The sequence below is a fragment of the Tremella mesenterica genome, assembly GCF_000271645.1.
Source record: "Tremella mesenterica DSM 1558 unplaced genomic scaffold TREMEscaffold_2, whole genome shotgun sequence".
NCBI classification, from domain to species: Eukaryota; Fungi; Basidiomycota; class Tremellomycetes; order Tremellales; family Tremellaceae; genus Tremella; species Tremella mesenterica.
In genome coordinates this window covers 763343-787321 of record NW_006711226.1, presented here as the reverse complement: position 1 = coordinate 787321, position 23979 = coordinate 763343, and the positions used below count along the sequence as shown (strand labels likewise).

Genomic DNA, 23979 nt, shown 5'->3' with positions numbered 1-23979 from the left:
TAAAAGTAGAGGAAATCAAAGTAGTAGTAGTGGTGAACCGAAGTGAAGGATCGAAGGATCTGACTTTTTCGTATCGGATAAAGCCGGTTTTTCTTGTTCAAATGGAAAGAAGTCAAACTTCCTAGGGGTTATTGACGGTCCTTAGCTTCTTGAAGGTACTCTAATCGCTGGTGGACATTTCATGGACAGCACGATTCCATTCATTCATCTTCATTCTCTTTAACCGAGACTTCAGAACACGAACGTATTATGGCTGACTAGAACTCGTCTCACACTCTTCCTCCTTGTCTCAAACATGTATAGGTCACTTCGAATAAGTTTCTGAGTCAGACCATTTCCCAAGTAATGAACAACTACTATGGACATAAATGCATAAAAGTCTACCCTTATTCTAAGTAATTTTTTTTTCGTACCCCTCCACTCAATCACATCCCCCACATGTTGAAAATATGATGAGCTTTTCCATCATTGTTATAAATAATCTGACCAAACCTCACTCCATCATCTTCATCTTGACTCGTTCCAACACTATCCACCTCCACAGTAGTATCACCAAACCTATCCGGGAAGAACCTGAAGGAATTATACTGTCCCAATTTCTCTCCATGTCTATCTATATCGGTACACCATCTCCAATGTCTTTCCCAATACCTAACTAAACTCATCCTAGGGTTCAGAACTTTTCCTCCTTGACGTTTAGCTATGAATCTCGCATTACCGAAATTTGGTATAGAAAATTCTCCTCTTAACCAAGTAGGTGAAAGCCAGTCGAAATAACCAGAAGCTTGAGAAACTTCTTTATCACCTACTATAGCTAATGGATGTTGCATAGGAACGTAATTGTTTTCACCTCTCCAAGTGACAGGGACGCGTTCACCTATTTTTGGGAGATGAGCAAGTTGGAAATGAGCTAGAATATCGGCTTCCATCATAGCTAAAATACCTTGTTTTCGAGTCGCAGAAATTTGGAGATCACAAAGTAGGTATTTGGTATATTCAGAGTCACTGTTGTGTGGAACAGGAGTGAAAAGTCGATGACCTTCAGAATCGAAGAAACCCAATCGTGCCATACGGTATTTTACGCTGATAAAGTCGATGTCAAGCTGGGGTCAGCTATCAGCTACGTCTTGGTTGGATGATGTCGACATGAAAGCGCCGAGGATGGAAGAATTGTGTGAGAAGTCGACACTCACCTCATCTCCCTTCATCTTCTTGGAGGAAGATCCAGCTTCTACAGATGCGGGTCTCTTGCCAGCTACTCCAGGCTCTGTTTTAACCTCCACCGGCTCCGTTTTCACACCCGATTCAATTTTCACGTCATTCGACTCTTCCATCTTGACGTCTTCTGGTTCCACCTTAACATCTACCGATTCCATCTTAACATCTTCCGGTTCCTTTTTCACATCGATAATCTCTTGTTTAACTTCACTTTCCACTTTGACCTTGGTTTCTAGTTCCTGTTCCTTCTCCGGTTCTTCCCACCTCCAACCCCTGCCTAATTCTTCATCCGCTTCTTTTAAAAACTCCTCCCATTTCGCGCGATATCCCAAAGCCCCTCGTTCCCTGATCTTCTTCACCTTCCTCATTTTCTCCCAAGTCAACTTTTCCATGTTCTTGAGGATCTCTCCATTGTGCACTTTGAGCCAATCCCCCCACATGGTATCGAGATTAAGGTTATACATGAGATCTTCTATCTCTTTTGTGGGTTCTGTAGGATCTCTCCTTTCGGAATCATCGTCTTTCCTGGGTGGCATCGTTTGGTTTACATGAGCTTTCATTATTTTCATAGCTTCTTGTTCTGATGCCGGAGCGGGAAGACCGTAAAGTACGCATTGAGCCCAAAAGAAAGGGGGTGGTTGAAAGGGGTCGACCTGTTTTTGCCAATTCTAAACCGTTAGTATCTATCTTGACCTTCTTGGTGACAATCTCTCGATGTCATGATCCACCTTGACGATGACCCCAATAATTTACTAGACAGTGACTGAATGAAGATGAAAGTCAACTTACATTGGCCAACTCCTTATTCTTCTTCCTAGGAGGATCTTTGAACATCTTTTTGATTTTATCCGTCGTCGCTCTGAAAATCGTAATTTGTTCTCCTTCTCCCCAGAGGTATGTACTCTTATCAGAGTATCTTTCCCATTTCTCCAAACCTTTCTTCATGTCCCCCGTTACACCAGCTTTCAACTCTGCGAGTTTTTCAGGAGGTAAAGCCACACCCATACAATCCCTTTCAGGAGTCATTTTCCTCACCATGAAATTTGGGAATTTACGGAATGTAAAGCCGTTAAGCTGTCCTTCGAGGTAAGGCGGGTTAGGTTTGGGTACATCGGGAGGAGGGACGACGACGAATGGAGGAATAACTTCATAAGGTTCCAATTCGAAATCATCTTCTGGTTCTTGAGCTGGGTTGGGACCGCCAGGGGGTTGAGGAGGAGGAAAATCAGACACGCCTGAGTCGGTATCGGTGTAGTCGTCGGAATTATCAGACATGTCTGAGAGTTTGTTGCTACTGACCGATTGTCAGAGATTGGAGAAATCGATTGTTGACCGATTCCAGGAGAATGATGGAGTGAAGAGGTTGAGAAAAGGATGTGGGGGAAGTGAGTTATAGGGCGGGAATTTTTCTAGGGGTGTCTTTGAACTTTCAGGCTAAGTGAAGGGAAATTCGGTCTCGGTCAAATTTGATGTCTTGATCGTTGTCAAGGAAATAAAAGCTTGAGACGATTATGGTAAGGTTGACCGATCGTCGGATATCTGTCTAGCTCGGGACTAGGGCTGTCCCGACGTAAGGAAGCTGACGCACACACACCAGTAGTAGGTGTCAGTGGGAAGTAAGTAGGGGAAGGAGGAGGAGGAGGTGGTGGTGGTGGAATGAAGAAGAGAGCGAGACCGCCGTCCGGAGCGATTCATCAGCCATCATCTTTCTCGTAGTTACCATGTTCACCACCTCTATTCGATCATGACCCATGACCCATGACCCAGAACTCAACTTGGGAACGTCTTGTCACACCTTACCATGACATACTCTTACCTATCTCAAGTGATTCCAGCTGAGATCTTAAAAGCTCTTCCTCAAGAAGCTAGGCTATGTGTTGACAACTTACGATCCCATCGTGCATCTCCGAATTCCGGGTGAGTCCTCAAGTATCATAACCGCTTCAGACTCTATCCTCGAGTGACAGGTGACTGAGACTAGATACGATACGATCCGACAGGCTGCTGTCTTAGTGGCCGTATTCGTCAAGCCTGGAAGGAAAGATTTATCTGTACTTTTGACTACCCGAGCAAAGACTTTGAGGTCGGTTAACTTCTTGATCGAATCTGTCCCTAGAGAGTTGTAATTACTCATGTTCCTTCTCTTCATCATCTGTTTGATCGCTTGAGTCACTCACGTCTCGACGGATCGATGACCTTGGAATAAGGTTATGACCAAAGAGAATTCTCATTGACGGAAGCAGGAGGACGACTGACGAAATAGAAGAAATCCTAATCAGACAGTAAGTATACCATACTCCTCATGTTCAACTTACTATACTCATTCATGATCATCTGCCTGAGGGAGAAAAGCTGATATAAAAGGCATTACCAGGTGGTAAAGTAGATCCTGAAGATCCATCTCCATTTCATACAGCTGTATGTTTCTTCTCATGATCAGAACGTTCATTGATAAGATAGAGACGGGAAGCATATGAAGAAGTCGGACTTCCATTATCAAATGAAGGAATTTGGTATTTAACAACTTTGGAACCTGTCTTAACCATCTTGCCATTGAATGCGCATTTGAGAAATCATATAGTAGTCACTCGTCAGTCTATCCATCCATCTCTTCCGGAGTCACCATCCATAATATAAGTAGAGCCGAATTCTTATCATACGCAAAGGATAAACGAGGCCGTTTAACTTTCTCCACATACTTGTCAGGATGAGTGCTACCCCTTTCGACATACTTTGGAGAAAGAATGTCACCCCATGACGTGTCCCATCGTAGCATGAGACAATGAGTCGAGCTAAGTAATAGCTATCGTTTGTTTCATATCTGACTATAAAATTATCAATTCTCTCCGACCAAACCTAGAAGAAGTCGATATGATCTTTGACCATCCTCTTCGGGCATGTATAGGAGATATGTCATCTGACGATTTGGAGGGTTTGGTAGATAAACAAACAGAGTATTGGCCACATGATGAGGATTTTCACGTACGTATCATCTCCCCTCTCCCCTCTCTCCTCAGCTCCTCAACTCTCAACCATCTCGACATGTGCCGTTTCAGTCGATTGTGGAAGAGGCGCTGATCAACAGGAAGCAGATGATCGAATAGGGGTGAGTCGCCAAAAGGTCGAATGGATAATACTGATGTCTAGGTCACGGGGGCTTATCGTATGCATGTGAGTCAACGATCACTTGTCCATCCTTCATCCTTCCAACTGGTGTAACCCCTCTTCCGGACGCACATGAAGCTTCGTCAGATATAGCCAAAGCGTGGACCTGGACAACATGTTTAGACTGCATAGCTGAGAAATTAGCGATTTCGAACTCGACATACCCCCATCAAAGGTCTCACATCGGATGTGTAAGTTGTGACTAGTTTAGGGAAGGTCCATATGATCTGATATATTAGCTTGATCCGAACCGCTATGGTGGCATATGATAAAGAACCTTCTTTCAGATTATTAGCCCCTTCTCAACCTTCGTTCGCCGACGCCGTAGCTTACGTCGTGCGTGAGCTGCCGCGTGCAGTGGAATCGCAAGGGGAAACGAGGGTGTTGGAATGGGGCAGAGTTGGACAAACCCCTATGCGATCAGGGGAAACGTATGCGATGGCATGAATCATGTTCCCGCTTGCGGAGGTAGAATAATCATGAAAGAGCTTTCCCAGTAATCTGTCATCAAGTGTCAGAGATGTAAGCAAATCTTTAAGAATATGATGATCCCCCTTTATGAGAGTAATTGAATGAAAGAAAGATATGTCTATTGACACATAAGAAGATACATATGAGGTCATCCGACTCAGAGCGCGATCAAAGCAAGAAACCATAGTCAGGAGAGAATGGAAGACATAGGTGTATGATCATTCTTCCATGACCACCTCTTCTTCTTGCCCATCCCACCAAGAAACAACCCCAAGACCCGATTCGGCAATGGAAGCCTGACATCAGTACTGTCACCGTCCTAGTAAGTGTATCATGTCCACGTGTATGTGAAGCGTGAAGAAAGGATGACGGGGGGACGAGACAACTCACAAGAACTTTCATTCCTGCTCGATCTATAGGATCTTTTTGAGGAGGCAATTCTCCCAGTTCGTTCGGTGGTGGTGGAGGTCGGATATCTTGCCATTCGATACTGTCTACTCTGAACCGAACGGGTTCGCCAATATCTATATATAATCGTTCTTCCGTGAGCTCGACTCTAGTCGTAGTCGCTGTCAAGGTGGAATGTGTGATATCGTAAATGCCTTCGTGACGAAAATGAGGGTGTGTGTCGTTGATATGACAAATTGAAGGTGTGTCATCGATGTGACACGAACAACGTGTGTATTGTGAAGAGGGGACGTGAAGAATGTGGTATGTACAATAATGACTCACGAGTATATATAGTATTGAGAAGTTCTATTTGACTATAGACACGATCGTCCTCATCGGAATACCAAAACCATTTGTTTTCATCTTGATCGCTGTCGATCAGTATCTCACCTGCACACATGGTAAATCCGTCCACTACATAGACGCAAAAGAGGGGTCCAGTAGGGTCCAATGAAGCAGGAAGCAGTATATGAAATTGGAAGAAAGTAACTTACAAAGCCGAATTTGGTGGTAAGAAAGCTGGTAAGATATAAACATCTCTGAAGAAACCAAGAGATACTGGAGTATCAGCACACACCTCCCTTTTCCATTTATTCTAAATCTCTCATCATTGCACTTTCAATCCACATACATGACATCAGTTCAGCGAGATGTAAGGAATGTGCATATTGATTGGGAGGTAGTAGAAAAGGAGAAACATGGCTCACTTCGTATATACTTTTTACTAGAACTCAACACTTTCCCCACTATGATCTCACTTATGAATGGTGAAAAAAGCATTAATCGGAATGAGACTGATGATCAGCTCGGGAATCAATGACCTTCCAGTGGATTTACCTTTGTAGTACATCAAACCATTTCCCCAGGTCACTTTTCCATCTTCGGCAGTGAGGATATCCCATACTGACAGACCGAGACCTTTTTGGGAGACGAGTTTGTTGGAATACCTATGAATCAGTAATGACCATTTTTCACATATGATACTAATTCAGTCTATATTCAGCCGTTGGACTGAAGATTGGAGGTGAAGGTAAGATAGATTATCAACTCACTTTCTGTTGATAGCATCTTTGATAGTTATGTGGGGAGGGAGGGCGAAGGCTTTTGGAGGGACGGGTATGGTGTCCTATCAACATGAGCCTGAACTTTTCAGTAGAGAAGAAATAACAAACCTTGACGGCTACAAGAATGAACATGTTCCCTGTCGCTATTGACTGCTATCTGCAGACCATGAGTGTACCTACAGTACGATTAGAAGATGGCCAAAAGTTGGTGAGTTAGGCTGCAAGAAACCTACTCCGCATACTTGCTTACGTAAAGATTTTCTCTGCGGAGATTGCTACCATGTCCTTCCAACATGACGCACTCCCCCATCCACAACTCCTTCCTCTGAACTCCCACCCCTTGACATTTCAACCATCATGTCAAGATAACATTCCCCCAGTATCCCCGATCATGACCCTCGTTCACTCTCCAACGTCTTTCTTGGTCTCTCCCCCTTCCCATCCCCAATCATTTCCGACTTCCGCCTCGTCCAGATCTTCCCTCCCTTCTCCAAGTTCACCCTTGGTCAAATCAATCCAAGGTCTTCTCGTTCCCACCGATCGACCTCTCGAAGAGTTGGAAGAGAAATGGCTCCCTCGACTCGGAAAGCTGAAGGTTGATCGTGAGGTTGTTCTTCCTGGTTATTCTTTGTATCTTTTGCGATCGTGGTAAGTCGTCTCCGGACACGTTAACCGGCGTACAGTATTGCTCATGTAATCAGGTTCTTATCCCGGACACATTGGACGCAGACCATTGTCACCCAAACAGGTAAACCGACCGAACATGTCAGTAGACCTCGCCTGTGGGAACGGAACTGATGTTAGATAACGGCTTATGTCCTGATACCGGATCCCCAACTATCGGTCAACGTCGGCAAATTGGAGCTCGATACGGCCACTCAGTTACTGGCAAGTGAGACGAAATCTATACCTCGGAAAGTGAGTTATATCAAAAGTTGGAGGAAGTGTACTTATGAAAGACTGAATATGGAACTCTTCTCGTCACTACTCCCTCGGCATTTGGACAAGATGTGTAAGCTCAAATCTCTGCGAATTGAACACATGTTAAGCTCAGTTCCTCCATCACAGCGGGGGATCTTCGTGTGGCACGACCATATATCACCCTTGCTACTGGCTTGCGAAGGTTAGGATGTGGTGGTCGAGCGGCCATTGGTATGGAGTTCCCAGTGTGAGTTTACCCTACTCGTTGTCTTTCTACCTTGAGGGCGACGCTGACATTCGTAGTCCAGCAATAAGACGGAAGTTTTACGATTTATATCGTGTACCCTTCCCCAGCAGTTCATCCACTTCCCAAGCTCCATCACCTACCGGATCACCCACCACCGCTCAGAGCAGTCCCAATCCCCTTCACTCAGGGGTACACATTGAAAATGAACCTTTTTACCTCTCAGTCATCGAGCTCATCAAGCTCATTCAGGGCGCTTTGGCCATATGGGGCTTGTTTGCCACTGAGAGGGACGATCTGGAGATGAACGGTCTCTTCTGTGATGAGACTAAAGCAGGTATCTTCCGATGGAGGAGTTTAATGGGGATGGACACTGAAGATTCATTGAAACTAGAAGTGAGTCACTGAAGTGCTCCTGGGGTAACAAGACTGATCTTGTAGAAAGAGACATCCGGAGGGTGTATCGATCCCAAAACCTTGTCCGCATTACTTAGTTCTGTCACTAGCGTTCATTATCAGCTGGATGCACTGGGAGTAGAAAAGATACCTAAAGATCCGTTTACTCATGTCCGGCGATTCCTCAATGTATGGGAAGGGTATCAGGTGGGCTTCATTCTCAAGAATTACCGATCAGTGACACGGACTGATGCCCAGATTGGTCTTGGTCGAACGAGCAATAATCCCCGTTATTTGAGTGTATCTGCCATACGACATCTCCGCACTCAGTATCATAACGAACGTACTCGACCTACAGACGCATTCAAAGCCCCTCTAAACTTCCTGTCAGGAGTGGCACATGCAACGTCATCTCTATCTGCCAATCTCAAGGGTCAAGACGATCTATCTTTGCGTCGGAGAGAACATCGCGTCAGATCTCCAGACGACGATGAACGCTTGGGAGGCATGCAACTGATCGTCCCTGAAGGTCAGGTGGGTCATTCGGCCCCGCCCGACGTCATAACCACGGACCTCGAGGCGTACACGCGGTCTCTGATCAAGACGAAAGAAAAAGATTGGGGATTGCTCGGAGCCCGGCGGATAGCAGAATTGTGGAACGGGAGCTTCACGGAACACGATCATAAGAAACGGAACGGTTTCGATAGGGTGTTTCGACAGCGACAAGCCAGTAAGCTTATTTCTGACGACGACGGGGAGACGAGCGGTGGAGGGACCAGAGGTGCGCTGAAGGGTTTGTCGAATAGGACAGGCCAGGCGATCAAGGAAAGTCTGAGTTTAGTTGGTAGGAGAGGTGGTGAAACTTCTGACTCGGAGCCGGGAGGTGGTGGTTCTTCCAGTATGCGACACGTTTTATCAAAATCGAGACAGAGTACTGTACCCACGGTCATCGAACCGTGCGTCTTCCCATTGTCTCCCCTGCATTCATTCTACTTCCCACTGCACTTGGTCACGGCATACCTTGTACCGTCTAGCTCACAAGGGAGACTCAAGCTAACCCCAAGTGATGTCGAAGAAGTAGACGAACAGCTCAGATATCATAGTCGATCACCCAGCCCCTTCATCGCGAGACGTAGTACCCTCGATCTCCCCAATGGCTCTCTCCGACCTTCATTCCAAAACGGAACATCACGAGCAGGATCAAAACGTCCCAGTCTCAGTACGGCTTTGTCAAACGACGGATCTGACATGATGAGCAGGAGAAGTTATGCTACCATGGCGACGGACGGACGGAGTCCTGATGAGAGATGGGATATGGAAAGGGCCAAAGTCTTGGGACTCTCGCGGAGTTTATCGAGCAGAGCGGCTTTTCACGCTCGGGGTAGAGCTTTACACAGAACGGCGAGTGATGGGGCTGATGTGAAAGTGGGAAAGGACGGGAATGAGTGGGAAGTTGTTAATCCACATGGAAGGGGAAAGAGAGAGATGATTTCTGTAGAGGATGGCGAGGTCGCGAGGTTGAAACGACGGTGAGCAGTGTCTTATTCACTGTCATGCACGCCTCTGTCATGTGAGAAGCGCGGGGAAATAGAAGAAGGAGGCTGATTTACAGTGCATCCTTGCAGAATATGTCGGATTATGCCACAGTCAGACTATCCCCACCGTGAGTGATTCGAGTAGGAAATGATGCATGCTGACGATAGTGAACACTTGGATATAGATGTGCAATTATGTGGGACTGTGCTTGAATTACGACAACGTGAGAGGCTCTTGTCTAGAAAAGCGAAGGAGATCAAGGTATGTGGAATCGTTGTTGATATCCCTGTTCTCCTTCCTCCTAATCCAGTCTGGTCTCAGTCTGGTCTGCTCCCGTGCCACCTTATCCCACAGTACTCTACCCAATCCCTCTTCTGCCCTGACAGCGAAACCTCCTTGGGCCCTTGTTTGTTCCCACATACACCATTTCTATTCACTTCTCACCCATTGGAACCTTCTCACGCCCAGGCGCTGGAAGAGACAGTCTTTGCCGCATCACAAGACGTCATCTCCGCCATTCAATCCCGGCGACAGACCCTGATCACTCTAAAGGCGCAATATGACCAATTCCAACAGGCCTTACGTCAAACGTTAGAGGGAGTGGATGAAGATGCCCAGTTACAATGGGCCAGTAAAAAGATTCAATTCTACTTGAGCGAGGATACGAACAATTACGAGGTCATGTGGAACCTCTACGCCTTGGAAAGAGATTGGGAAAAGGCGCGGACAGAAACGAATGGAAGGCGACGAGTAGAGAATGGGAATCAGGTGAAAGATACTTCGGAGGAGACGAAGAAGAGGTATGTTATCAATGAAGAAACGCCGATATTGAATATGAACGGAGGTTTGGATATTTCACAGGTCAAGGAGAAGGGAAAGAGTTGGTGGAGATTCGGTTGGTAATGTTGTAGCTATATTCTTTGCATTTTGTCAGGATTGTTGACTTTTGACGTGACTGGGGTTGAGAGAGGGGATTGGAGTTGTGGTGGTGGAAGAGGATCAGTGACATCGCCTAGACCAAGATTGGCCATGTCGTCTTTTTCCATCAAGCCCCTGAGCGTTAGAGCTTAAGCTGGACGTTTGATCAAATGCAAAGTAAGTCACACGGCATCTCATGGTGACTAGGATCTTCAAGATCAGACATTTGTCCTCCTTGATGCTTGTCGTGGTGATGTAGCTGGGAGGTGAGGGAGAAAAGAAAAGGGGAGGAGGGGGAGAACAAAGAAAAAGAACAGACGGGAAAGACAATATGACTCACTTTTCCATCCTACATAGTAGATAACGTTTAGATTCAAGTCTACATTGGCCATTATCCGATTGGTTGATCTTGAGACATTGGAGGTATTGTAACATGAAGTTTTTACATTCGCCTAGTAGTCAGCAGTCATCCGTCAGGATTTTCCTCTCCAGCTGTTATAATTCCACAAGCTGGCGATTGCTCTTCCCAATTCGATCACCAGCCACACTTGTGACCGTATACGTCAGGACCAAGATCAGAAGGATTACTTAGAGATGAGGGTTAAGGGTTGGAAGGTTGTTTCAAATAGTAAACGAAGAGAGAGAAAGTTACAAGGGAAAGATAAAATAGAAGACGGAGGAAAAGACAAACAACATACCATCATGATCCAATGGGAAAGAACCTCTATCAGGAGGAGAAACTTTTAAAGCTGCTGCGAAACCACCAGGACGACCGAAGGACATGCTGTATCCCCTCTACCCCTATACCTCTATATCCCCCTTCTATCTCTGACGTAGCTTATCTTGGGATTTTGTTGACGTTCAAATACTTATCTTGAAACGTCTAGATCCTTCCCAGAAGTATTTGTTTCAAAGATGATTGGAATGTGTGATGGGGAGATGTTGAAGTGAAAGTGAAAGTGAGCTTCTCTCCTCGCCCGATCGGGCCGGGAAGAACCGGAAGGAAAGGATTTCCTTCTTCTACCATCCCAACTATGTAGTCTCCACTTTCTACCTCTCTTGTATTCTGTGTCTTTCTCCGTCCAATCACCTAGGCAAGGATTAGAAAAGCATAGAGAAAGGATGAGTTCTTTCGTACGTACTGGACGTAAGGTATGTCTCATCCTCATTCTTACTATTAAACCTTCCTCCGTTAAATACCTGGACGCTGTCGTTTCATACCTTGTCCGATGACCGATAATCATCATCCTTAGCTGAAGTCCATCTTGTGGGTAGAGAGGTAAAGAGAGAAGAAGAAGGGACCTCGCTGAATACCTAAGATAGTAGCTATAGGTAGAAATTACGCTGCACATGCCAAAGAACTAGGAAACGCAGTACCAAAAGAACCATTCTTTTTCTTGAAACCGACTAGTTCGTATATCCAACCAGGGGAAGGTGTTGTTGAACTTCCCCGAGGGACTGTGGTGCATCATGAAGGTGGGTTCGAAGCCAACCTTGTATTCTTTCTCAGACCTATAATCCTTCTTCGCCTTTCCCCTTCTTCTCTGTTTCCTATGGCCGACATTCCTCATTGGCGTTGGCCCATCGCATTCCATGGGACTTCATTGGTGGGCGGGGGACCACACATCGCCTCCACGCCTTGCTGTAGATTACTATGGAATATACAGATTGATTCAGACGGGGGATGACTCGGACTGACAGATAGTCGAACTAGGAGTAGTCATCGGTAAACCTGGTCGGGATATCACTCCAGATGCCGCATTTGATCATGTGGCGGGATATGGTAAGTTCAACTTATCATCATAACACCTCACACATCTCAACCCGACTTTCATTGAAGACTCTACAACCCCTAATCTTACTCTCATTCCGTCATTCTTCTTGACAGACAAGTGAAGACATCTGATCATGCGAAGAGAGGGTGAATGTGACCGAGCTTGAGGTGACGGAGATGATTGGAAGAGAGGTCGATTCTGGTGGAGATGAGGTGAAGAGATGGTCATTCTGACGAACAGCCTTGGCGGTGGATATGACAGCTAGAAATATACAAGATGTCGTCAAGGCTAAAGGACTTCCATGGAGTACAGCAAAAGGTTTTGATACTTTTACTCCTATCGGGTTAGTGTGATTCGACTGTTACCCTCCATACCTACCCTCAGAACTTTACATTCCAAACTTTACTTGTATCTCCACATGTCGACCTCACTTGACCTAAGCCGGGGAGATTCCATCTAGGGATACAGCCAGTGATATATTGAAGTGAGAAGTGTCACAAAGTGTTATATCTAAGAACACTGGGACATGATGTGTATTCCCACTTGGCTAATAAAGATGTATTGACAAACTAGACCTTTTATACCTAAATCTTCCATTCCGGATCCAACTCGAGTCGGATTACATTTCTCTTTAGATGGTCAAGTGAAACAATCCGGTTTGACAAATGGAATGATATTTCCTATTCCTCAATTGATCGCTTTCGTTTCTAGTATCATGCGTTTAGAAGTGAGTTTTGGGTTTTATTAATTTTTTCCTCACATACCTTGCTAGCATATTCCTCATCTCATTCATCTCACTTATTTCATCTTCATCATTTCCCTGGTGGAATGAATACTCGACCATAATATCTTCCGCTCCATGATTCGTCGCAATCAAAGGTAGTAAAGCATCATCATCATTATCACTCTTTATCGTATATTCTTACCTAGCGCATGCAGTACAAGTGGAAAGATCATCTGGTACGGTGTGAGATCACTTAGTACGGTGTGAAGAACAAATTACCTATTGTATATCCTACAACTTCACACATGATTTGATCGAGTAATAACAATGATGTGTCATCTCAGGGTTGATAGATTGGTTTTCGAGAAAAAACTGATAGATAGGAAGGAGACCTTTTACTCACTGGTACACCTCCAGGAGTAGGACCTATAAATCCTGGACAAACTTTCAAAGCTACTTTAACTTATCCTGAACTTGATGGACCTATCTTATCTTCTTTCTCTTTCCCTTGTCAGACTCGAGAAGGAGGGTACGAGTTTAAATCTTAAATTTTCAATTTCTTAATTCAATCTTCACCATCCTCTCGAGCGATACTTGTTCTCGTCCTCTCCTCCCCTTGCTCTATCTCCTCCCCCCTCCTTGTGATCTGCCCATCCTCAATCGAAAAATTGTTGTAGCGACCAATGGTGGCGTACACTTCGAATGTCAGAGTCAGCAATAAGAAGAAATGGTCAAAAGTGGTACACCGTAATTATGTCATGGTGAAATGCATCTTGGGGTCATTATGGTTCATTTGATCATCTCCTTCGTGTAAATGTGCTAAAAATGTTATCTACAAAATCTGATTTCTCTTACCCATCAAGACATTATTATTCCCTCCATACATATTCTTCTTCATTCAGTACGTATTCTTCTTCATTGATAATTAGGACATCCAACTTTTCACTCCCCTCCTCGTCAAAACATTCTACCCTTATCCTCTAACTACTCTTTCTAACACAACATTACCGTGTTCCTCCTTATCTCAATGTCCGACATGCTACCTTCAGATCTAACTCGACAGATCACAGATCACTGATAATGATAATGATACAAACCAAAAAACGCCATCGATTCGAATGGATAATAAATAGAGATCAAACTATTGTAGAAGTTGATAAAAACATTGAAGGAATCTTTGGTCTACTTGGAAGTTTTCTACCCCTACTCGAACCACTTGACCTCCTCGATCCGCTTGGACTGGAAGGAACAGATTCCAACGAGTCTGATTTGTTGGAACGAATAGAAGTGATGGAAGAAGTTGATGAAGTGGTAGATAACAAGAGTGATCTTGAAGAATATGAATTAGACATTTTCGTAGGAGATAATTCCGTCATTGGGACATAAGATTCGGTAGAGTAACAAGAAGGTGAAGAATCAATAGGTGAAGAAGATTGAGGTGAAGATGATCGTGATGAGATCGAAGCGAAAGACCAGGAAGATTTCAATGAAATGGGTGAATCTAATTGATTTTCCCTTTCTTCATTCCTTCTTGCTCGATCTACTCTGGAGTGAGATCCCGATGAGGTGGTAGTAGATGAATCTTGTTGGGACCAAGATTGAAGCACCGAATGAGAACTTAACGTATATTCGATAGGTTTTCGAGTAGATACGTATGGAGTTGCTGGTGGACTTGGCATTCTAGGGTATTTCAATTCAGGTGTATAGAAATCATCTGCTGTTCTTTTTTCACTTTTCCTCCCTTGTTCATTCCCATACTCCCGAGGATTTACCTGCTTCATTTCATTCTCAAAGAAAGAATAATTCATATCCGTTCCATCGTTGATCGCATGATAGGAAAATTCCGGTGTTCTCAAATCTGCTGAAAGGGGTGTTCGAGGTTCAGGTGTAAGAGTGGACCGTATGGGTGGAAGTGGGAAAGTGTAAATATCTACTTGTTCGGAAGATTCAGATAAAATTAAATCTTCTTCTCCAGCTTCTAAAATCAACGCTGCGAAAGCTTCTTCCGGTCTAACATTTGAGAATTCTTCCAAGTAGATGGCGGACGATAGAGCACGATGAGCTTGTTGCGCTTTGGACATAGATTGTATACGTGTTGGTTTAGTGTAAGAACGATGAGAGATGGGGTCTGTGATTTCCGCACCTGGTAATAAACCATTCGAGTGTTGAACGATGGGAAGACGGTATTTGGAAGAGAGAGATGTTGGGGAACAAGTCAAGTCAAGATCAAGTCGACGTGGTGGTGGAACGTTTCTTCGGAAAAGAGGACCATCTAGTGACAGAATTGCATGATCGTTTGGTAAGGTGGAAGAACAAGCTAATGCCTCTGCGGAGAATGGATGAGCGGAACGATAAGATGGTGGGAGAGGGAAAGGTCCACATAATTCTTCAGAAGAATTGGGACAGGGTCGAGACCATGGATCAGGTTCGTTGGATGGGTAAGAGAAAGAAGGTCCTGGAGCAAGTTCGAAAGCTGATCCTAGTGATGGAATGGGGTCGGTAGGAGGTGATATGACTTGAATAGGAGGAAGAGTGAAAGATAATGGGGTTGGAAGTGTTTCTCTTGATTTCATAGGCGAAGAAAAAGGATCATCGTCTTCTGTTAAATTCGGAGTGAGAAGTGTATCATCTTCTTGAGTTGTATTGGTTCCAGATGTTTCGTTCGATTCCCAACTTGTTCTTCTTTCATCCCCATCGGCATTCCCATCCCCGTCTGCCGTTGCCTTTTCCTCCTTCACCTTTCCGTCTTTAATTCCCAACCCAATTGTAGTGTGACTATGCAAATCGTCCATCTCCATATCATGTTCTCCTACATCCTGAGGAACATCAAGAGAGTCTGTAGACTCTCTCATGTTATCCGAGTTCCTGTTAGAAGCAGTCGAAGTGTCAAAGTGTTTTTGGGAATTGGAATAGTTCGACAATTCTTCTTCCTCGCAAACGGTGAATAATCCAGAACGAGCAGGTTCGAACATTCTTAAATGACGTTTACGATGTCGACGAGGTTTATAAATCGGTGGTTTAGGTGCTCGACGATGTGGGACAGGAGGAGAAGTAGGTAATATTATATGAGATGATTCAAGGTATAAAGGAAATCGGTTAACAGTCGAGTGATACGAAAATGATTCAAATAAGTTCCGGGTAGTTGAATAGGAAGAGGACCGAGATGAATGGGGTGTGAGAGACATGATTCATATATCTCTCGGGTTTATATGATTTATCTGCGACAATTGTCAGGTGAAAGTCTCTCATTGTGCCGAGTCAGGATAGACGGGAAAGATGACAAGGCGGATTCGTGGATTTGTCGGTGGAATGGGGCAGAGCAGAGCAAGATGGAGGGAAGACGGGTGAAAATATGAGGAATGCGGAGGTGCTCTTTGGAAGGGAAGGAAAACGAAAGTGGGTGTCAAGTGGGTGAGACAAAGTCGTCAGTGGTTGAGAAAAGTGTTTTACGAATCTGGGTGAAAAAAGTTGGGTTTCCCGTACGCTTTTGGGTAATATGACAACCACTTACGATGTCCGGTTTTTTGAAAAGATATTTACCGGCTTGTGGGCTTGAGAGTATATCTTCTGTCCGGTTATAAGATTTGAGATCTGTGAACCGTAATGAAGTTGAGGTCGATGATAAGAAGTATTTGAAGAGATACTGTCACTGTATGTGTTGAATCGATGGGATCGAGTTGGAATAGAGAAACAAGTTGCGTCCCGCGCTATCTAAGTTATATGAATATATATTGTCATACGCGTCAAAAGGGGAACGTGTCAGAGATACAATAGAGCATATCAAGTAAGAAGGACAGGTAATGGGAGAGTGAAATCTTATTGTACGGGTAGTTGAACAATAGGAAAAGTAGGGTTGAATGATAAAAAAGTTGTATGGGGTCAGTGTACCTTTGGATCATTAAGTCTGTGCGTATTTCAACCCTCAACTTGATCATCAGTCCTACTACTACAATACTTATGTAGTCACTTTGGTAACATGCTTCTTTCTCTTGGTTATGCCTCATGTTCTATCTGATCGCTCATCGCCAATCGGGGTAAATCCAACGCTCATCTTGATAATCAGTCTTGTGAAAGAAAAGGAAATCTCGTCAAGAAGAGAGAGAGGCTTATTGTCACAACATTCGGCACATGCAGAAAAAGGGACGACGTTTCAGGTTGTTTACCAACCCTGAAGGTTGAACTTTACTTTTCCCTTATCAACTTACTCTAACTTACCCTAGAGTACTACTTTACCTTTAACCACTCGCTCTACTTACCTGTGCATACCTCATCGCAACATGCGACTTGAAACGTGGGACATGCGATACGAAGAGTCATAAAACTCTATCATAAACACTGATCCGACATACATCATCAACATCAAGACTTGTCTCGAACCCGAAGCATAAATCCGAAATGAACTTCTACCATCCTGCGACCGGCGACCTTGAACCGGCGACCAAGACGATCACCAAAACATGACCACGTACATATATCACTTTTTGCTTCTCACGTTCCCCCACGCCTAGGATGACGATATCATGTTTAGAACCGAACCAAAGTGGTTTCAGACCCCTCATGTTGGCACTTGGCACCGTCATCATATCATCGTATTGACTATACGGTATTCATCCTGGACATACTAATACTGTACCCTTACTTCACCTGATGTTCCGTACTTTATCACCAAATCAATCACATAACTCTATCATCTCTCATAATCTCTCATCGCAGTTGTCATCACGTTTTGATCGATGAACCTCACCCATCAACATCGGAGGTAAGCATTACCCGTCGTCGCTGGCCCTTGGATGAAAGGCGATGTAGGTCCAAGACTCAGGGTGGGATAACCGACAATATCGGCCGTGATACCGATCATGCACTTTGTGTCAGTACATGTTTCGGGCGGGCGGGGATTTGATTCAGATGAGGAAAGTACTGAAGGTGACACTCGAAGGAGGAGTGGGGTGGGAGGAAAACCAGGGGTGGATAGGGTGAGGCTTTCAAGCAATCACAGAATAGTATGATGAGGATTGTCAGGTTTTTTTTTGGCTTATCCCCCCGGATACGATTTCAAGTGTATGGACGAGGAGAGACATGTACAAGGAGAGGATGAGATTAAAAGGAAGGAAGATAGAAATGGAACAGAATGACGGAGTGAAATGGAAGAAAGAGAAAAAAGAAGTAAATTACTCACATTGGCACTACTAACCACATTCTCAGCTCCATCATCATACACCTCCAACTTGAATGATTCATTCAAATAATTCGTCTTCATTCCAAATGGAAAGTTCCTCCAAAACGGTGCCCATCCACCCCATGGATTCAGAGCGTTCAACGCATCGATATGAATCAAAGGAGAAGAAATGACCAACATCATATTGGGTAATTCGGTTGTGGTAGTATTGGGACTTCCGGTAGCGCTCACGCTGGCACTTGGATTCGAGGTTGAACTTGCACTAGAACTTTGAATCGAGGTGGTGCCGGCGATGCTAAGGCTTGAAACTGAGGTTGAAATCGAACTTGAAGCAGTTGAGCTCATGCTAGTTGTAGTGGTCGATGAAGACGGGGGGATCGTACTGGTGGAGATGGATGAGAGTGCTGCGACAGATGAGACGGACGAGGAGGATGACATGGATGAACCAGTGAAACAAGCGCAAGTGCTGATCACGGAGGAAACGGATTGTGACGCTGAAACGGATGCCGATGCTGAACGAGATGTTGAGGTGGATTGTGACGCTGACGCTGGTGCTGATAAGGATGTTGATGCAGACTGTGATGTTGACGCTGATGCCGATAGAGATGTTGAGGTAGACTGTGACGCTGACGCTGACGCTGACGCTGATGCCGATGACGATGCTGCTGCAGACTGTGACGCTGACGTTGATGCCGATAGAGATGTTGAGGTAGACTGTGATGCTGACGCTGACGCTGATGCCGATGACGATGCTGCTGCAGACTGTGACGCTGACGCTGATGCCGATAGGGATGTTGAGGCAGACTGTGACGCTGACGCTGATGCCGATAACGCTGAGGCAGACTGTGATGCTGACGCTGATGCCGATAGAGATGTTGAGGTAGACTGTGACGCTGACGCTGACGCTGATGCCGACGACGATCCCAAGAAACTGGAAGTAACAGAAGGTAACGACAGAGACGAAGAAGCCGATGGAGCTGACGCCGATGTTGAGCTTGGACACGTCGGAGGAGTTATCACAGGTATCGTCCCTCCTGTAGGTACCAGACCACAAGACGCTTTACCGTAAGAGGTAGGAGGAGGGATAGGTAGGTAAGTTTGATAGAAAACTGTCATCCATGGTGAAGAAGGAAGTAATTGATAAATGGAATTTACACCCGTTGAGAATTTTGATTCCATTGTGAAACTACACTATTCCAATCAGTTTTGCTTTCTCTCAATCGTCACTCGCATGATCCCTTCCCACTTGAAAATTGAAAACATAACCACTCTAAATGTGATCACTCAGAACGTCTGAGGACTAACTTTTTATTGGTTTCGGCAGAGTTGATGATGGACGAAAGGGAGGGATAATGATTTGCTACAATTCATGGGGTGTTGAGGGTGCACGGTGAACATTAATTCTCGTATTGAAGAACTAAAGGAGGGAAATTGTGAAAAGAAGTGAAGAAGAAAAAGGATGACTCACTTGTATATCAGGCATTTTAGAAGTCAAAGTTGAAGTTCCACATGTATAAGTTGTATCTTGAAATTGTATCAATGCCTCAGATGCGAAAACATCTCCCACAGCTAGAGGATATGTCCAACCTGGATCAAGACTGATATTATTATATGGTGCTGCTGTACCGAGTATCGCCATAGATAAAGGTGGGTTAAAGACTGGTGTGGTTGCGAGTCCGAGACGAGGTCCACCGGCATCGGGTGTTCCACAACTGAGTGTAGCGCCAGAAGGACCAACTGAGGTAAATGGGAAGAAGAACTGATTTAACGGTGAAGAAGTTTGTAAGTTTACGGCGGCCATATGGGCGGGTTCGCTAGCGAATGGTCCGGGAACTGATAAACCACACTGATGTCAATTAAAGTCCATTCGACATGAACGCATGTTTCGCTCCTACAATAATAGGAAATATCCTAGAATATCTGATGATCATGCCTCTATGACCACGACAGGTTGATTCTGATAGGAGGTAGGAATATAGCAGATGAGGACGAGGGTATGGATAAGAAATTATGGGTGTGTGTATTGACATAAGATTCTGTGTGAAAAGGGAATAAGAAGAGAAATGTGGGTTCAGCAATAAAGAAACAAATAAACTCACAGTATAACTTGTTGTCCCTTTTGCAGAAGTAGCAGTCACCCAAAATTGTTCGGTCGTATAATTGTTTGAAAAACTCAATATCCAATCCAGAGGTCCCTTTCCTCCCCATCCGGCATCAGTCCGAAAAGCATTGACTGTAACTCCTCCTACCGCACTCACCATGACGGGAACGTATGGTGTAGTGGTTGGTGCTGCTCTCTTATCTTCCAGATCAAAATTCCCTGCACTCATCAAGATGGAACTCTTGGAAGGGATGGTGGAGGTTGGTGTCACTCGTTTCTCTTCCAGTTTAGCATGGGTGAGTAGGGTCAAGAGTGCTATCAGTAGTAAATGTAGAAACATATTGGTGGTACCGGACCGATTTGAATTTGAAAAAGTTGACTATCTCACACTTGAGATCGGAGGGAAGTGGCGCCTGGCCAGAAAACAAACAAGCAAAAAATCAGAGCGGAAGATGTTGAAATGAACGATAAGATGATTGTGGAACATTTCTTAGTGTACCAAGGAGATAATGATTGTAGGGGCCGACGGAAAGGGAGCGTAGAAGGGAGATGAATGTGACATGTGAATGGATGAAAGGATAGATAGGACACATGGGGTTACATCCTTTGCAGAGGTGGGTAAGAAGGGGGTACCATCTGGCTTTTTGCGGGTAAGTAGATATGTTACAGATCTCTGCTTGACGCTTGAAGGGAGGTGGGGGGTGTCGTACGGTAGTCGAGACCTGCATGCCTGCATAACCCGGGTAGACCATGGGAAGAAGGTAGAGCGGATCGATTCTCCATCGACGTTATTGTAGTTTGGGAACAAGCTGGCTAACACTACTAGTATGGAATCGATCTCTTGGGTGATATCAAGAAGTACTTAACTTAGTTTGGCAACTTACTTACTCACTGGTGTACTTTTGTTGATGATCCAGTAGCTAGTGATAGATCAATCAATAGAGTTAGTAGTACCTTGATTGGCTGCTATGAAAGTGAAATGTGAAAAATATTCAAAGGCAAAAGTCGAGAAAGATGTCTGATATCCCGAAAATCTACCGTTGACGTTGACTCTCAACCATGACCCAATATATCTCCTCTTCATCTGACATCCTAGGGAAAGACGAACAAGGTTGTAGTTTGTTCAAGATAAGACAATACGAATGTCAACCTCAAGGATATACTGTTACTTGTTGGCCATTAGATAGGATATTCAGACAGTATGTCTTCCCTTCTTCTCTCCCACATCTCCTCTTACCATAATCGCCTATCGCCTAATCTCCCATAATCTTGTCTCTTGTCATCCTTTGATGCTTCTTGAGTCATTCATGTTATATTATCATGATCCTGTTAACCCTTTTCGGAAGGCTCAATCCGAATCATATGCCTTGGCTCCGAGTGTAGAGATAAAAAGCTCAGATCAGATGTGGTCAGAACGCTCCAGCGGTGGAAGTTACCAACGTCGTCCATACCAAAGATGGCAAGGTCAAAGTTGATCCTCTTTTCATGTGAGTCATTCTCGCGCCTCTTTCCTATTCAATCGCGTTCAAAGTCACCCCGTCCATGGTAAGGTAGAGTGACAAGAAGGGAGAGGAGTAAGGAGGGTGATGAAACTGAAAATGTATGAAACTGATCATAGTGCTCATCCACCTCGAGGTAAGAATTGGGCGGATATTCGATAAAACTAGTCTGGGTCATCTTCCCTCCCCCTTCTCAGCATCGCTAGAGTGGTCGCAATGTGCTGGACCATGCTGCATTGCTGCATGCTGCGTCCACGACGAAGCAAGCTAAGAAAAACCAGCATAGACACACCTTCACTGCCCGCCCAAGCCGCATAGCCGCCTACGACACCGGAGCACGTCAACTTGACTGGGAACGCAAGTCCCTGGGTTGGGCATGTGGATGAATCGTCTTTGTCAAATTGCTCAGCGTAAAAACCATAGAAATGCAAAGAATCGAATACGAGTGGTGTCTATCTTCCCCTCCAAATCCCCTCAAGATCCTAATCGTTCCGCTACCAACTCATATATCAAAAACATACACGCAGCATTAGGTACCACTCTAAACATATGAGCTGTCAAACCACCATACAAACCTTTAACACCTTCTTCTTTAATTACCAACCTCAAACATTGTATCAACCCCGTATATCTTTTCTTTCCACCTACATCAGGTTGTCGTAATCTTGTTCGCACCACTTCATGGGGGTAAGTGATCAATGAAGCTACTGCTTTCGCTCCTCCTGAAGCACTCACTATACCCGTTATGTACGCCGCGAGAGATTGTGATTTTGATGAAGGGGGTTTATCAGAATTGAGTCGTTTGAAACGTTCATACAAGACCCATTGAATGACACCTTCTGATACTCCGAGATATGAAGCTGAGAGACCACGGTATAGTCCGCGAAAACCTTCTTGTCGAATGATTTGAAGAGTCATATCTAGTGCTGAGAGACGAGAGGGAGTGATTGAAGATGATGGGGTGGAAGAAGGGAGATGAGGGAGGGCGGCAATGGATTGTATTATGGGTTTTGGTAAGCCGGAAGAGGATGGGATTGGAGAAGGCTGAAGTATAGGGGAAGATGAAGAAGGTTGGATTTTTCGAGCGGATAATTGAAGTCGGGTTTTTACTACCCAGATGGGATTTGTACCTGTTGCAGTGGTGATTCCTTGATGTCAGCAGATCTATTCAACTGACTCTCATAACTACGCTGCTAGACTAATTTCATCTTGTTATGGCATAACATACCACATACACTCCCTACTTAGCAGTGCTGATGGTGGGGAGGGTGGGGGATGAAGTTGGGGGATGAAGAGACAGAGGGTGAAGACATCGAGAGATTGAACCTCACCAGCTATCACAGCCGCACCGAGATGTATCAAGGGACTATCCTCTGCCGTTTGTCCTTCTTTCTCCGTGGGTGCATTAGGAAACCTCTCCGCTAAATATGCTTTACTAGTAGGATAAAAATAAAAGTTGATAGCCCTTTCTCATCAGCTCACTCCTTCCTCTTCAACCTGTGAATTGTGTCCAATCTCGTCTAAAGTAACTCACCTAGCGGGAATTATACCTACTAAACTCGGACCAAGACCTTTATACAATGCTCTCCAACCTTCATCCACTGCTATACGTCTGATCGTATCAGCCAAAAATCTTTCGGTATTCTTTTCCAACCATCTCATTCTAACCCGTCGAAGTCGCTCATCTCTCTTTCCAGCCTGACAATCTGCGTTATGTAGCGAGCCGAATTTCAGATAATAAAGGTTCATTTATGGTTTCTCGATCTCAGAGGGCAGATTGATTTGTGAATTTTGACAGGAAGGAAATCTGAAACTCACCGAATCATATACACTGTATCCACGAAATGCCAAGCTCCTCCTCTCCTGATAGTCTTGGTCGGAAGTGAATCGTGATGTTTGAACATGTCCGATTGAAGTCTAGTCTTGTTCATTCAGCTATGTTCCCATATCAAAATCTCAAATATTTCTAGGAGGAGGAGGACTCCCAAGAAAGTAACTAAGGGCAAGTGACTGACTTTGACAACATCGAATGGAGAAGTCACTATGGCACCTGTCATTCCACCCAGACTACTTGTCAGTCTCGAGGAATACAAATAGACGTGAAATTACCTTCCAGCGGCGGAATGTTTCCATCCTTGTAATTGTTTCTTCTTCTTACTTGGACCGGAAGTTGAAGAGGATGCTAGGTTGTTGTCCGGAGGTACGACGATGGTGGGGGACCAAGAAGTTGAAGATGGGTTACCGGACATGATGCTTTGAGTTCTATAATACTTCCTCTATGTATACCTTCCTACTATATCAACGTTAGAAAAGGAATGAGA

General features: G+C 44.7%; 9 protein-coding genes across 9 annotated transcripts; 3 read left to right on the top strand and 6 right to left on the bottom strand.

The window, feature by feature from the left end:
• Nucleotides 1-425: 425 nt before the first annotated feature.
• TREMEDRAFT_60118 (uncharacterized protein) lies at nucleotides 426-2493 on the bottom strand (the record flags this gene model as incomplete). Its single annotated transcript, XM_007002653.1, has 3 exons — nucleotides 426-1103; nucleotides 1194-1886; nucleotides 2008-2493. 3 exons carry the CDS (start codon nucleotides 2491-2493, stop codon nucleotides 426-428), a joined length of 1857 nt encoding a protein of 618 aa, XP_007002715.1.
• Nucleotides 2494-3019: 526 nt separating this feature from the next.
• Nucleotides 3020-4830, top strand: TREMEDRAFT_60117 (uncharacterized protein; the record flags this gene model as incomplete). The annotated part of the gene is made up of 10 exons (XM_007002652.1): nucleotides 3020-3135; nucleotides 3200-3301; nucleotides 3482-3500; nucleotides 3583-3636; nucleotides 3679-3808; nucleotides 4022-4200; nucleotides 4304-4324; nucleotides 4366-4389; nucleotides 4528-4574; nucleotides 4623-4830. The coding sequence occupies 10 exons, from the start codon at nucleotides 3020-3022 to the stop codon at nucleotides 4828-4830; spliced, it is 900 nt and encodes a 299-aa protein (XP_007002714.1).
• A 233-nt stretch (nucleotides 4831-5063) lies between these two features.
• TREMEDRAFT_42634 (uncharacterized protein) lies at nucleotides 5064-6561 on the bottom strand. The gene is made up of 8 exons (XM_007002474.1): nucleotides 6477-6561; nucleotides 6357-6430; nucleotides 6142-6251; nucleotides 6012-6098; nucleotides 5799-5862; nucleotides 5587-5675; nucleotides 5245-5393; nucleotides 5064-5150 (listed from the first exon to the last, which is right to left on the bottom strand). Exons 1-8 carry the CDS (start codon nucleotides 6498-6500, stop codon nucleotides 5073-5075), a joined length of 675 nt encoding a protein of 224 aa, XP_007002536.1. The 5' UTR covers nucleotides 6501-6561; the 3' UTR covers nucleotides 5064-5072.
• A 183-nt stretch (nucleotides 6562-6744) lies between these two features.
• On the top strand, nucleotides 6745-10407 carry TREMEDRAFT_71084 (uncharacterized protein). Its single transcript, XM_007003002.1, has 12 exons — nucleotides 6745-7016; nucleotides 7070-7133; nucleotides 7173-7286; nucleotides 7328-7380; nucleotides 7423-7536; nucleotides 7593-7929; nucleotides 7975-8136; nucleotides 8188-8885; nucleotides 9033-9458; nucleotides 9542-9592; nucleotides 9633-9726; nucleotides 9934-10407. The coding sequence occupies exons 1-12, from the start codon at nucleotides 6760-6762 to the stop codon at nucleotides 10366-10368; spliced, it is 2805 nt and encodes a 934-aa protein (XP_007003064.1). The 5' UTR covers nucleotides 6745-6759; the 3' UTR covers nucleotides 10369-10407.
• Nucleotides 10377-11166, bottom strand: TREMEDRAFT_27057 (uncharacterized protein; the record flags this gene model as incomplete). The annotated part of the gene is made up of 3 exons (XM_007002233.1): nucleotides 10377-10518; nucleotides 10724-10835; nucleotides 11082-11166. The coding sequence occupies 3 exons, from the start codon at nucleotides 11164-11166 to the stop codon at nucleotides 10377-10379; spliced, it is 339 nt and encodes a 112-aa protein (XP_007002295.1).
• A 304-nt stretch (nucleotides 11167-11470) lies between these two features.
• On the top strand, nucleotides 11471-13674 carry TREMEDRAFT_73212 (uncharacterized protein). The gene is made up of 6 exons (XM_007003030.1): nucleotides 11471-11535; nucleotides 11703-11859; nucleotides 12089-12166; nucleotides 12399-12501; nucleotides 12732-12885; nucleotides 13266-13674. The coding sequence occupies exons 1-6, from the start codon at nucleotides 11506-11508 to the stop codon at nucleotides 13428-13430; spliced, it is 687 nt and encodes a 228-aa protein (XP_007003092.1). The 5' UTR covers nucleotides 11471-11505; the 3' UTR covers nucleotides 13431-13674.
• Nucleotides 13675-14018: 344 nt separating this feature from the next.
• On the bottom strand, nucleotides 14019-16067 carry TREMEDRAFT_60113 (uncharacterized protein; the record flags this gene model as incomplete). The annotated part of the gene is made up of 1 exon (XM_007002651.1): nucleotides 14019-16067. The coding sequence occupies one exon, from the start codon at nucleotides 16065-16067 to the stop codon at nucleotides 14019-14021; it is 2049 nt and encodes a 682-aa protein (XP_007002713.1).
• A 1562-nt stretch (nucleotides 16068-17629) lies between these two features.
• Nucleotides 17630-20499, bottom strand: TREMEDRAFT_60112 (uncharacterized protein; the record flags this gene model as incomplete). The annotated part of the gene is made up of 6 exons (XM_007002650.1): nucleotides 17630-17743; nucleotides 18059-18404; nucleotides 18505-18989; nucleotides 19079-19249; nucleotides 19527-19904; nucleotides 20158-20499. 6 exons carry the CDS (start codon nucleotides 20497-20499, stop codon nucleotides 17630-17632), a joined length of 1836 nt encoding a protein of 611 aa, XP_007002712.1.
• A 1633-nt stretch (nucleotides 20500-22132) lies between these two features.
• Nucleotides 22133-23817, bottom strand: TREMEDRAFT_15966 (uncharacterized protein; the record flags this gene model as incomplete). Its single annotated transcript, XM_007002174.2, has 6 exons — nucleotides 22133-22806; nucleotides 22990-23123; nucleotides 23193-23270; nucleotides 23477-23580; nucleotides 23674-23725; nucleotides 23768-23817. Coding segments are annotated over 6 exons (1092 nt in total), but the record flags the coding sequence as incomplete, so codon positions are not given.
• Nucleotides 23818-23979: the final 162 nt, after the last annotated feature.

What these genes read in the sequence shown, in the direction of transcription:
- TREMEDRAFT_42634 (XM_007002474.1), bottom strand. Translation starts at nt 6,500, where the DNA reads ATGTTCATTCTTGTAGCCGTCAAG. An exon ending in TGGTTTGATGTACTACAAAG is followed by an intron (nt 6,099 to 6,141) that starts GTAAATCCACTG and finishes GCTGATCATCAG; the next exon opens with TCTCATTCCGATTAATGCTT. An exon ending in TAGTAAAAAGTATATACGAA is followed by an intron (nt 5,863 to 6,011) that starts GTGAGCCATGTT and finishes CTGATACTCCAG; the next exon opens with TATCTCTTGGTTTCTTCAGA.
- TREMEDRAFT_71084 (XM_007003002.1), top strand. Translation starts at nt 6,760, where the DNA reads ATGACCCTCGTTCACTCTCCAACGTCTTTCTTGGTCTCTCCCCCTTCC. An exon ending in CGAAATCTATACCTCGGAAA is followed by an intron (nt 7,287 to 7,327) that starts GTGAGTTATATC and finishes TACTTATGAAAG; the next exon opens with ACTGAATATGGAACTCTTCT. An exon ending in GTCGCGAGGTTGAAACGACG is followed by an intron (nt 9,459 to 9,541) that starts GTGAGCAGTGTC and finishes GCTGATTTACAG; the next exon opens with TGCATCCTTGCAGAATATGT.
- TREMEDRAFT_73212 (XM_007003030.1), top strand. Translation starts at nt 11,506, where the DNA reads ATGAGTTCTTTCGTACGTACTGGACGTAAG. An exon ending in TGATCATGTGGCGGGATATG is followed by an intron (nt 12,167 to 12,398) that starts GTAAGTTCAACT and finishes TCTGACGAACAG; the next exon opens with CCTTGGCGGTGGATATGACA. An exon ending in CTAGTATCATGCGTTTAGAA is followed by an intron (nt 12,886 to 13,265) that starts GTGAGTTTTGGG and finishes ACTGATAGATAG; the next exon opens with GAAGGAGACCTTTTACTCAC.